The sequence below is a fragment of the Hyperolius riggenbachi genome, chromosome 4 (genome assembly GCF_040937935.1).
Source record: "Hyperolius riggenbachi isolate aHypRig1 chromosome 4, aHypRig1.pri, whole genome shotgun sequence".
In the NCBI taxonomy this organism is placed as follows: Eukaryota; Metazoa; Chordata; class Amphibia; order Anura; family Hyperoliidae; genus Hyperolius; species Hyperolius riggenbachi.
In genome coordinates, this window is record NC_090649.1 from 31532795 (window position 1) to 31546512 (window position 13718).

General features: G+C 46.0%; 1 protein-coding gene across 1 annotated transcript in view; it reads left to right on the forward strand.

Moving 5' to 3' along the window:
* The first annotated feature begins 5801 nt into the window (after window positions 1–5801).
* The window catches only part of LOC137504604 (uromodulin-like), a 36530-nt gene continuing 28613 nt past the window's right edge, over window positions 5802–13718 (forward strand). The window contains exons 1-2 of the mRNA XM_068233187.1: window positions 5802–5825; window positions 8982–9224. Coding sequence (XP_068089288.1) covers window positions 9031–9224 — 194 coding nt within the window. The 5' untranslated portion in view covers window positions 5802–5825; window positions 8982–9030. The remainder of the gene's footprint in view (window positions 5826–8981; window positions 9225–13718) is intronic.

The window sequence follows — 13718 nt, forward strand, 5'->3', positions numbered from 1 at the left end:
CCTTTCTGCTGCATCACGACCACGTACAGCTGGGCGTCCTCTCCCTGGACGTGGAGCAGTCCCAGAAGTGGCTGAGGCAATTGAACTCCCTTTCCTCTCACCCTGGGAAACCCTGCCAGACATGTTGCTAGTAATGAATCACTGGATGCAGTGGGCACAGTACAAGGTCACTGAAGGATGCACCAGGCACAGTACAAGGTCACTGAAGGATGCAGTGGGCACAGTACAAGGTCACTGAAGGATGCAGTGGGCACAGCAGTGGGCACTGGATATACAACTAGGTCACTGAAGGATGCAGTGGGCACAGTACAAGGTCACTGAAGGATGCAGTGGGCACAGCAGTGGGCACTGGATATACAACTAGGTCACTGAAGGATGCAGTGGGCACAGTACAAGGTCACTGAAGGATGCAGTGGGCACAGTACAAGGTCACTGAAGGATGCAGTGGGCACAGCAGTGGGCACTGGATATACAACTAGGTCACTGAAGGATGCAGTGGGCACAGTACAAGGTCACTGAAGGATGCAGTGGGCACAGCAGTGGGCACTGGATATACAACTAGGTCACTGAAGGATGCAGTGGGCACAGCAGTGGGCACTGGATATACAACTAGGTCACTGAAGGATGCAGTGGGCACACAAGGATGTCACACTGTGTAATGAGATGCTTATATGCCAGCGAGCGTGCAGTGGGCACTGGGCACGGCACAAGGTCACTGACAGAATGAATGAACAGCGCTGGCAGAGAGTGGCGGTGCCGGCGGTGTGACTGGCTGCCTGCAAATAGTACAAGTGTATAACTGTCACTGGAATATACAGTACAAGTGAACACTGCAGCTGCACTAACCTGCCTGCCTGCACTACACACAGATAATCCCCACTCCCACTACACTGACTACACTGCAGCACTGAACCTGCCTGCACTACACACAGTTAAATAATCACTAGACTCCCACACTCCCACTACACTACACTGACTACAACTAACTACAGCAATCACTCACTGACTAGCTAACTGTGTACAGTATAAGAGCAGTGTTAGCAAAAAAAACGCTTTGTTTTTAACACAATAAATGCACTTGCTCAAACAACAATGGCCTGGACATAATCCTCTCAGCACCACAGTCTAGCAAGGACAGAGCTTTTCCATCATGGCCGCCGCTTTATATTCAGGAGGGGAGGGCATAGCTCCCCTCCTGTGATTGGTTGCTAGGGCCTGGCTGGGGCCCTCTGATTGGCCTGCAATGTGTCACTTCCGCATAGTTTGACGCATTTCCGCTAACCACGACTTTAGCGCCGGGTTTCACGAGCGTGAATGCGGATTTCTGTCCGCATTCACGCGAAGCCGAAGCAGATTTTCGTGGTTGAAAATCTATTCACGGCTTAGCGTGTCCGAGGCAGAATGCGTCAAAATGGTCGTGAATCCACGCGTAAGCGTGATCACGACCTGGCGGTGAGCACCACTGGTGGTACCACCAGACCTCCGGGACGGCCATGGGAACCTCTGTGGCATGAACCTATGCGGAGCTCTTTTTTGGAGCCTGGGAGGAGGATCATGTGCTTAATCCTTCCAGCCCTTTCCGAGACAATATCAGGGTTTGGTCACGCTATGTGGACGATGTGCTGGTCGTGTGGCAGGGAAGTCATGGAGAATTTGGGGATTTTATGCAACACCTCAATGTCAACAAGGTTAACATGCGGTTTACGTCTGAAATCAGTGACAAAGGAGTGTGTTTTTTGGATCTAAGGATCAAACCGGATGGGGCAAAATTGGTCTGCGATGGCTTTAGAAAATCTACAGCCGTTAACTCGTTATTACACAGAAGTAGTTTCCATTCAGAGCATGTTAAATCTCCCTGCCATACGGCCAGTACCTACGACTGAGGCGTAATAACTCCAACCTGGATACATATGAAATACAGGCGAGGGAACTCACTGCACGCCTATGGGCGAGGGATTATGATGAGATTGCCCTTGAGGCAGCAAAGGAAAGGGCTGGGGAGGAGGGACAGGTCCTCTCTTCTAGTGAGACAGCCCAAAGGAGAAAAAGACAAATCGATAACATTCACATTTGATTACACTCCTATGACCAGAAAGCTTTCTCAGGTCATTAAGAAAAACTGGTCATTTATAACTAGAGGGCCTGCATTACAGAGAGTTTTCCCTGACCCTCCACGGGTGGCCTACAAAAGAGCCCCGACCTTAAAGGGATACTTAAGTCAATCATAAAAAATGAGTTTTACTCACCTGGGGCATCCCTCAGCCCCCTGAAGCTGTATGGTGCCCTCGCAGCCTCGCTCCGATCCTCCTGTCCCCGCCGGCGGCTACTTCCGTGTTCGGCGACAGGCTGGGAACGCGACTGATTTTCCGCGTTCCCAGCCGCTGTATCACCCTCTATGCTGCTATAGCGTATAACATATACATATATAACATTTTTTATGATTGACTTAAGTATCCCTTTAAGTGACATCCTGATACGCAGTAAATATCGCTCCACTACTCCATCAAATTGGCTAACTAATAGACGCCCCAAAGGGAATTACAAATGCGGCAAGTGTAAATACTGTCCGCAGATGTTAGAGGGTACGAACTACAGAACAGGAGGGGTACAATGGGGAGGGAGGGCCTTTATCACCTGTCAGACTAAGTTTGTCTCATACGTTATTTTTTGTCCTTACCAGTTTTACTATATAGGCAAGACAACTAGGCCCCTTAAGGAAAGAGTGGGGGAGGACCTCAAGTCCATCAAGTCGGGGAGAGGGTGCCCACGCTTGATTGAACATGTCAGGGATACCCATGAGGGCAAAGCCAAGTTCTTGAGATTCGCGGCTCTCCTACTTGTTGCAAACCCCAGAAGGGGAGGAAATAAGGACCAAGAAGTAACGACGCGAATCTCGTGTGATTTTGCGCACGGAGGCAATGGGGCCCTTGGGCCTCAATGACAGGTTGGAACTGTCATGTTTTCTTGACCCGTAGCTATCTGGGCCTCCTCCCTTCTCAAAGTGAATGGTGGACTTGTGGGTATCCTCCCCCCTCCCCCTGGGGAACCAAGGCATTGCCCTGGCTGCTAGTTATGTCCCCACTGTACTGCCTCTTCCCCCCCTCCTCTTCTTTTGCACCTTCCCTTCAGCTCTTCCTCTCCCCTATCTCTCTCCCTATTTCTGCCCGGACTGTCCTGCCTTGCTGTAATGGACCATTCTATTTTTGAATCGTCCTGCTCTCCTTTATACACTAACTAAGAACTAACTGTCTTTTTCTTCTATTTCTTTCGATCTTGAAGCTTTTCTGTTGTCCTCCTGTGTTTATAATCTTCAATCTCCTCCCTGTCGCTCCTCCATGTTTTGAGGTATCAAGTTCGGGTCTGTGGGACCATATAAAATAATTCAGGAGCATTTGCCCTGGTAGACATGACATGTAGGGATCGATCGGGAGACAGGTGCAATTTAGTTATAGATGGTCATTGGATAGGGACGTCACTGAAATATCTGTGGCGTCACCGTTTAATAATCCCCCCTCCCTGGGAATTTCCCGCTCCTTAGGGGGGAGGGTGGTGGACACCATGGGGGAGGGGGGCCCTTTACAGCCCCCCCCCCCCCCCTCCCCCTTGTGGTTGTCTTCAACAAGAAATGCTATCTCATACATGCACTGTCACTAAATCGACTGAAACCTTATGCCATAGTGTGGCCTTGTCATTTAATGGTATATAAAATGTCCCCCTGCAGACCCTTACCTGATCTTTGCATCAGACAGTGCTATCTACCGTCTTCCACTTCATCCTGCTATTTCCTCTCTGCCCCTATAAATAGTTACCTGCGTAAATATATATATTTATTTTTTTTCCCCTTCTCTTGCCTTGAGCACCCAGAAACCTGTTTGAGGTGCGGCTAGATCGGCCGATCGCCGGCAGTTGTTAGGATAGGAATCTAGGTGGATATACTACAGTCCAATTATAGAGCTCTCTTTTTAAAAAATTCTGCCTTCCCTCGACCACCCCAGCCCCCCCCCCCCCCCCCCCCAACCTCGTAATGATTTTAATTAGGGGAATGAGTGGTTTTTTTAAATAATCGTTCTAATAAAGTAAGATTTTGTAATAGAAGGAAATTGGGATCAGCTATGACGAGATAGCGCAGGAATATTGATGTAGGTTTTTGTTTTAGTTTCGCACAGAAACATGGTGTCACTATTTGTATAAAGAATCAAAAGGGTTTTTTAAAAAAAAATGTTCTTATGTTTTATGACTGTAAGCACTTACCTAGTTTTTTTTTTTTTACAAGCTTTTCACTACAGAGACTAATGTGTATAAATAGTAGCACTCCTGTTAATGTCTCGCTGCATAGCGGCGATTCTCCTCTCACACATATATCACGTGGTGCAGTATGTCCTGTCACTCTTTCGCCATCATACGGCAATCCTCCTCCCTCTCACCCCTGACTCCACTTTTCAGCGCCAGGGACCAATGGCGAGCGTGGTGGGCGGGGCCTTCTGGTATTATTACGGAAGCCCACACACACCGCCATTGCCCTGGGACATACGCATGTGAACCAGCGCCACACCGGCGTGAAACGGCTGTTGCGCCGTCCCCTCACCCCCTGGTCACACTCCCTCATCCGTCCTGGTCAAGGTCTCGGAACAGGTCACATCCATCCACTTTATTAATGCCTTGCTATTAACTCGGACAGTGTATTTTTATGCTTGCTGAAGAAATAAATGTGAATCGAGAAGCTGTGCACGGGCTGCTTTGTTTGTACTGTGATCAAAATTGTGTCTTCATTAGCCCGAATGCACGCTCCCTCCACATGCGCAGAGCAAAGCTAAGTGTAATAGGACGGAGCCATCACTGTAAGGTGCAGCAGACTCAATCACTCCCAAACTACTGAGTGCAAGGCATAAAAACTTTCTCTGTGTGCACTAATATTTTATTTGCAAATAAAGGTGCATTTTTCATTTTTGCGTCCATCACTTATTGAAAGCCTATATAGGGAAACAATAACAGTAGTATACCCTCACCACATACATATTAAAAAGTTTAGTAACTATTTATGTATTTTTTTTAAACTGTAATCTTATTATTATTTTTTTAAGCTATGGGGAGGGTGTGTGTGTGTGGGGGGGGGGGGGGGGTAATCAGTGTTTATTAAATGTGTAAGGTGTTCTTTTTTTCTACGTTAACTTTACTTTTTGGCCACCAGGCGGAGCTAAGCACTCTCCTGGAAGATACCAGGGAAGTGCTAGATCTTTTTTTTTTTTTTTTTTAACATTTTGTGACATTATGTTTTCATGAATCATGATGCCTCCTGGTTGAAAGCATCTTGACAGGGGATCATTTGCCTCGAGGGAACACTTGTTCCCCTTCTACAATTGATCCTTTGTAATAGTAGCAGGGGAACGAACCGCCTGCACGCACCTATGTGTTCACAACTGCCGCAACACCTCTGGATGAATATATTCATCCAGATTGCCTCTGAGCGACGCTTTCTGGACAAATATATTCGGCAAGTTAGGTAGAAGTAGTTAAAGACGTGATTGTCTTAAAACCGGAGCATGAAGAAGTGGTGAACTAACTGTTAGCATGTAGCAGTTTCTTTATAAAAGAATCCTCATATCTTTCTTTGTCGTTGTTGCTCTGTATGATGTTGCTTTTATCATTTTAGCAGAATTCCTTTCTCTTTCACAGTACAACGCAACTCAAGCATTCTTCACCAACACTCTTTTTGTCTACGCTCAACCATCAACCATCCTATCCAGACTGAATACAACCTTCAATCTCAGCTGCTACTTCAATCTGAGTTACACAATTCCTTTGGGAGGATTTAAGCCAATAACATCGTAAGTTCCATCGGGGTTATTGGGAGAGTCCAGATCGCACTAGAGTCAAAGGCCCATATGCAATTAACTTTAACATACTATGAATTCTGTATAAATGTTAAAATACAGCAATTGAAAGTATATTAACCTTGGGAGAACCATGGAGCCCAGTCTATAAGCAGAGCAGAGCACACAAAGTGCCTTAGACGTGAGTGACTGTGAGTACTAAAGTCATGCAAAATATTCATAAAAGGTATCCTTCAAGCAGCATATTCCACAGACGGGGATGGCGAACATATAGTGACCATTCTCCTCCAGCCCTTGCTACGTGCGGTCTCTGTGTGTAAAAATAGGACTAGTGGTCTTACCTGGCTTCATGTTGTCCAGGTGATCATGCAGTAATTACCAAGATTTGTCTTTATATGGGGAGTCCTGATGAAGGGTCTATCCCGAAACAAGTTGGCGTTGACGCCTCAATACTTACAACTGCACTAATCCTGGTGTCAGTCACTGCTGTATGTTCGCCATCCTCGGCTATGGAATATGCTCCTTGAAGGATACCTTTTATGAATATGTTGCATGACTTTTGTCTTCAATAAAGACTTTTTGTATTTTTGCATATAAACCTTTTTGAGTTTTTTTCAATATCTTTTATACATATCCTTGCATGGGCGTACCAATAGGCCCTGCAGCCCCTGCTCCCGCAGGGGGGCCGGGGCCCCCCCTGGGGCCCGCTTGGGGCTGTTTTGTGGGGGCTGGAGGGGTGGCAGCATGAGGGGAAAGCCTTGGCCACAGTCGGCGGGAAGAGGGGAAGTTCCCCCCCCTCTCCCTCACCTTGGGGCTCTCCCCTCTGCGCTCCCCTCCAGCTAGTTACAGTTTGGGCAGCGGGCAGCGGCGGCAAGATACATACCTTCTTCCTTGCGTTCCACCGCATACTCCTCGCTCTAGCGGCTGACGTCATTTCCGGAAGTGACGTCACTTTCGGAAGTGACGTCAGCCGCTAGAGCGAGGAGTATGCGGTGGAACGCAAGGAAGAAGGTATGTATCTTGCCGCCGCTGCCTGCTGCCCACACATTTTAACTAGCTGGAGGGGAGTGCAGAGGGGAGAGCCCCAAAGTGAGGGAGAGGGGGGGGACTTCTCCTCTCCCCGCCGACTGTAGCCAAGGCTTTCCCCTCATGCTGCCACGCCTCCAGCCCCCACAAAACGGCCCCGAGTGGGCCCCGGGGGGGGGGGGGAACCCGCAATAAAATTCTGCAGGGGGTCCCGGTGGGGCCTAGTTACGCCCCTGTATCCTTGTATTGGTATAAAGTTTATGTGGGTGTTGTAGCGCACCTTTAAGGATGTTGTGCCTCATATCTCCCTCTATGTAGAATATGACTGTGAGCTCTGCCAACGACCTGTGCTGGGTGGCTGAGATTGCCTTTTATTTGAGTTGGCAGTTCACCTCCCATACAGACAATTTTGAACTATTGAACTTTTTATCGGTCCTCCGCTGTCCACACAGTAGAGTTCTTTTATACCTCATTAGAGTGCATGTGACTATATTGTCCAAGGGAACCAAAGTAAATGTGTCAGTGTGAAATTAGCCTTAAAATGGCTTTTTAAATGTATGTATTTATTTTTTTTAGTTACGGGGTAGGGTGGGGGGTTAATCGGTGTTTATTTAATGTGGGTTTTGTTTTGTTTTTCTACTTTAATTTGACTTTGTGGCCACCAGGTGGCGCTAAACACTCTCCTGGAAGATACCTTTTTTTTAGCCTCAAGATGGCTCATCCATAAAAAAAAGAAACTTGATCTGCAGAGGCAAACATTTCTGTACAAATTTCAGAAGAATAAACATTTTTTTTTTTTTATATATATAATAATTGGAGAACATTTTAATACACATGTGTGATACATTGGTCAGATTTTTCAAATGTTGCCATCAACCAGAAAAATGAATTGCAATTCTCAAATTGAAAAAGACATTGAAAAAAATGATATTGGTTGTGGGCAATTTTCGGCGAAGTTCACATTCAATCCATGGCGATGCGCACGTGGCACAGATTTTAAAATTACAAATGTCGCATCGCACGATACCTCATCACTAGTGATGCGAAAACCACAAAATATATGCAATGCCATTGAAATAAATCCCCCATTACGCCCTGCACATCACAAGGAGTATCATTCAAATCACGGGGATGGGGGGTCGGCTAGTTATACCTTCTTCTTCACTGTGACAGGCACCGGTATAGAAAACTGTCTTTTTTTGGACTATAAGACTCACTTTTTTTTTGGGGGGGGGGGGAGTCACAGCATCTTATAGTCCGAATGCAGGGAATTTCTAACTTGTGAACGCTGCCAATACCAACCTCCAACCCACCGCAATGTCGGGGGCTCCCTGTACTGTGTCCATGCAGAGGAGGAGACGGGGACAGACGGAGGACACAAAGGGGCAAAGAGAAGGACAGAGGAAGACACGGGGAGACACAAGAGGTACAAGGGGGCATGAGGTACAAAGGGGGTACAATCCACAAGAAGCCCTTTCACCGTAGATGCACCAGGTGTAGTATATATATTTTTTCCCTGGCTTTTGTCCTTTAAAGAGAGTCTGAAGCGAGAATAAATCTCGCTTCAGACCTCATAGATAGCAGGGGCATGCGTGCCCCTGCTAAAATGCCGCTATCCCGCGGCTTAACGGGGGTCCCTTCACCCCCAAATCCCCTCCGTAAAGCGGGGGAGCGCTTCCGCATTGGGGCAGGGCTAACCGCCTCAGCCCTGCCCCACGCGCGTCTGTCAGACGCGTATCTCCGCCTCTCCCCCGCCCCTCTCAGTCTTCCTTCACTGAGAGGGGCGGGGGAGAGGCGGTGATGCGCGTCTGATAGACGCGACTGGAGGCAGGGCTGCAGCCGTTAGCCCTGCCTCCAGGAAGTCAAAATTTACGACCAAGACTACGACCAAGTCTTCCGGGGGTGGGTTTGGGGGTGAAGGGACCCCCGTTTAGCGGCGCGATAGCAGCGTTTTAGCAGGGGCACACGTGCCCCTGCTAAGTATGAGCTCTGAAGCGAGATTTATTCTAGCTTCAGAGTCTCTTTAAACCTAGGTGCGTCTTATGGTAAGAAGCATCTTATAGTCCGAAAAATATGGTATGTATGTTGGTTGTTTCATTGCCTCGTGTTTTCTGCTTCCCACAGGACTACGGTGCTAAACGTCCCTGGTGGGCTGGGTACCTTGTCTGTATTTATGTTCGCCTACCAAAACCCTGACTTCAGCAGCCCAATATCTGTCGATTCTACACTCACCGTGGAACAGACCATTTACCTGTCAATTTCCATACCAAATCTGGATGCCAACACGTTTTCAGTGAAGGTGCTGAGAATATACGCCACCGGGGACGCCCCCTCCCCCGTGTACAACCTGACAACGGATCCAAACAGGTAGGTAACCACTGCGCAACTTTATGTGCACAGGCAGCAGCAAGACAACTCCTCACGAAAGGCAACTACTGCATGCGATGCTAGTAATCCATGAGCAATCTAATTCCATGAAATTTCTGTGTTTTGAATCGAAATTCAATATTTTAAATCAGAATTTGAAGATCTCAGTGCAATTTCCGAATTTTGTGGAATTCCACCATTACATTAAAGGACCACTGTGGCGAAAATCTTAAAATGTAAAATTCATGTAAACACATACAAATCAGAAGTAGGTTTCTTATAGAGTAAAATGAGCTATTAATTACTTCTCTTCTATGTTGCTGTCACTTACAGTAGGTACTAGAACTTTGACATCACCGACAGGTTTTGGGCTAGTCCATCTTTCCATAGGGGTGTAACGATTGTGGAATTATTCCTGTGGTCAGCGCACAGGATGCGCGCTGACACTGCGGAAATCATCCACAAGCGTATAATCTGAGAGAACCCAGCTGCGGTGCAATGCACCTGTAGAGGGGAATTAATGCCGGCAGATGGAGCAGTGGAGAACAGCGGAACAACCCCTCTGTACTGCCACAGACACCAGATAGGAATTGTACGTGGGGAAGCAATGCAGGGCAAGATAACCCTTAAAGAGAGAGAGCACAGAGACAGAATATATGTATGTCTACCAATCTAGTTGCCACCCGGCGACGGTCGACACACAACAGCGAAAACCAAAGTGTGAACGCAATCGCAAGACTGGCGATTGCCAACAGTGACATAAGACAGAGTAAAGGTTTAAACACAGGAGCAGAGCGAAAGGCACAGCATAACATACAATGAGAATGACAACGAAAATAACAAACGCAATACCTAAACGCGGTCACCACGCGTTAGGCGCAACAGCAACAAGCGCGTTTATGGCGCGGTCTCCGCACGATAAGCGCAACCGAGACAAGCACGCCACCCTGACTAACGAATGAACACAAATGAACAAATAATCGGAACGCTTGCTAAAGGCTGTCTTACCGCAGACAACCGCAAGCGTTTGCTCCAGACAGACAGATGAACGGAAAACAGGAATAGGTCAGATAAGATCCACCGCTCTTCCGCCAGAGCGAGTGAGATCCGGGTTCAGGGACAGGAAGGATCTACTGCTCTTTCCCACCAAAGCAAGTGTGAACCACGTAGAGAAACAGAGCTAGCAGGATCCACTGCTCTTTTCCACCAGAGCAAGTGTGATCCAAGTGCAGAAACAGAGCTAGCAGGATCCACTGCTCTTTTCCACCAGAGCAAGTGTGATCCAAGTACAGAAACAGAGTTAGCAGGATCCACTGCTCTTTTCCACCAGAGCAGGTGTGATCCAAGTACAGAAACAGAGTTAGCAGGATCCACTGCTCTTTTCCACCAGAGCAAGTGTCAAGAACCGGCCCGCGGCACGCCTGCGTATACGGTTCCCGACTGCGGGTTTGACCAGATCAAGCGGGGAGCAGCCTTATTCGAGCTACAAACAAGGCTGTGACCCCTAAAAAGCTTCTTACTGCCACCACTAGCGGTTGCTAGACACGTCAACTCAGCTGTCGAGTGCTCAACACGCAACCTGCGTTTTCGTATTCGGTTCAGCTTTGCACGCACCCACACGCACGCACCCACACACGCAGTACAGTTGTACAATAACACAGCACAATCAGGCACTGACTTGTAATGCAAGTTACACTGTCGTGCAGCAAGACCACTAACAGTCGTTCCGAACGATACTGTTAGCCACTCCCACTCTGCTGTCGAGCGCAGAAGTGCCCCATACACACAATGCAATTACAATTTCATATGGTAGTGTTGCTCAAGCATACAATTAGGCATGGACTTATCCACAGCTACACTGCAGTCTCCTCTAGGCTATGAGTGTTAGTTTAGTACAGCAGAAGTCAAGCTTATTAAATAATAATTTAATCCAGAAAAAAAAGTGGAACAATGCAGAACAGAATATATACAAACGATTACAAAAAACAAAATAAAAAGTTACAAAATTAAGAGTTTACAAAGATACACACAAGCGAGTTGCTTACCAAAATAACAGGGATCCAGATAGAAGAACCTTGGACTTTTGTGGACAGACACAGTTCTGGTTAGACCAGGAGCCCACTAGCTTGGGCCGGGAGTCCAGCTGCAGCTACCGTCAGGAGGGGACTGATTTTAGGTATCTGTCCCCTGTTTTTTATTATGGAATATTTGCCTTGAGGCTGCAAGCCTGTTTGGACAGGGAAACTAGTTTAATTAAATCTCAGACATAATTCAATTTCCAGAGATCTAACATCCACATGTGAACAGTGTATTATAGCACACACACAACAAAAGACTTCCTTAGTCCCCAATTTCCCCAGGTAAAAGTCTATACATCAAAAGATTGCATTTTGGTTACAGGTAGCAGTTTGCCTGTAAATAGACACAGACAATCACATCCAAGATTGTCTGCTATTGTTCTCCCTCAGATGGCTGCTAATTAGCAGTGCCCTGCTACCCCAGGAATACAAAGCAAATTTAGTTTCACAGACAATCACACCTGGGACAGCAGATCAAAGGTGACTGCTAGTGGCCTAATGAGCCCCTTCCTTGTCTATTGAAGGTGATTGGTCTATTCAATGAAGACAATGGCAGTTCCCTTGATCTCTGCCCTGAATGACTGTTTTAATCTACATACAGACATTATCCAGGTGACACCTTCCAAAGCCAGACTGGCTGACATACCTACACCTCTGACAAAATATATAGCAGACAGAAAAATGACAAAATATGTCCCTGTCTTACCCTTAACCTCATAACTAGCTGCTATATTCCTGATAGCAAGAGTGATCCGAGTACAGGAATAGGCCTAGCAGGATCCACTGCTCTTTCCACCAGAGCGAGTGCGATCCACACGGCAAGACAGACAGAAGGAGTAACCAGTAGCAACCACAGCTACGGTAAACTCCAAGACATAGACTAGAGAGATCCGCTGCCACTACCGCTAGGGCAAGTGCGATCCAGGTACTGGACCAAACGATTCACCATCGCCAACGCTGGCGACAGTGCAATCGCAAGGACAAGACAGGCAATACAGATAATACAACCTGACTGCACTAGAAGGATTGCCTAGTGCAGCCCCCAGGAATTACTCTAAGATAATCTTAGCAAACAACAGCAAGGCTGACACTCTAGGAGGAACAAACCTTCATGACCAGCAAAGGATTGTGGGAGCACATGGTATTTATACTGCAAGCCTTCAAAGGAGGCAGCTAGGCAATTTGCATGACAAGTTTATGCAAATTCCTCAGCAGCAGAGCAGGTCTGAAACTTGCAGACAGCTGAGCGGACAGCTGAGCGGATCATTATAAGGGGATTCTCAGCATGGCCTTCATTCTTTATAAAGACACTGTTTGAAATGGATTTATACAAAGATGCTTCTCATCCTCCCACCTTGCTGCACACTTTTTGGCAGTTGGATGGAGCCATTCACTAGGTACTTTTGAAAATAAAGAAAACCATGAGAATCCCCCATGAGTAGATGGGCTAGTCCAAAACCTGTCGGTTCTATCAGATTTCTACTACCTACTGTAAGTGACAGCAACATAGGAGAAAAGTAATTTTGACTCATTTTACTCTGGAAGAAGTATACTTTTAATTTGTATATGTTTACAAATATTTTACATTTTAAGATTTTCACGACAGTGGTCCTTTAACCACTTCAGCCTTTGGTCCTTTCTCACCTTATGCCTCTAAGCAATTTTCACCTCCCATTCATTCGCCAATAACTTTAACACTACTTATCACAATGAATTGATCTACATCTTGTTTTTTCCGCCATCAATTAGGCTTTCTTTGGGTGGTACATTTTACTAAGAATATTTTTTTTCTAAATGCAATTTAACGGGAATATTAAGAAAAAAATTGAAAAAATTCATTATTTCTCAGATTTCGCCCATTATAGCCTTAAAACAATACATGCTACCGTAATTAAAACCCACATATTGTATTTGCCTATTTGTCCTGGTTATTGTACCACTTAAAATTATGTCCCTATCACAATGTATGGCGCTAATATTTTATTTTGAAATTAAGGTGCATTTTTTCAGTTTTGCATCCATCACTATTTACAAGCTTATAATTTAAAAAAATAATAGTAATATACCCTCTTGACGTGCATATTAAAAAAGTTCAGACCCTTAGGTATCTATTTGTTGTTGTTGTTTTTTTTTATTGTAATATATATAGATAGATGGATAGATAGATAGATAGAGAGAGAGCTACAAATTTTATTTGGGTATTTTGGTAATGTGGGAGGTACTCAGTTAATTTTAAATGTAATTTATTGTGTGTATTTATAAAAAAAAATGTATGTAGATGCAGTTTTACTATTTGGGCACAAGATGGCCTCAGCCAATTTTTTTTTTTAATTCCTGTAAGCCAGCGATCACTCTCACAGGAAGTGAAGGGAGGACATGAAACTTTTTTTTCTTTAGAAAGATCGTGGCTTCTAAT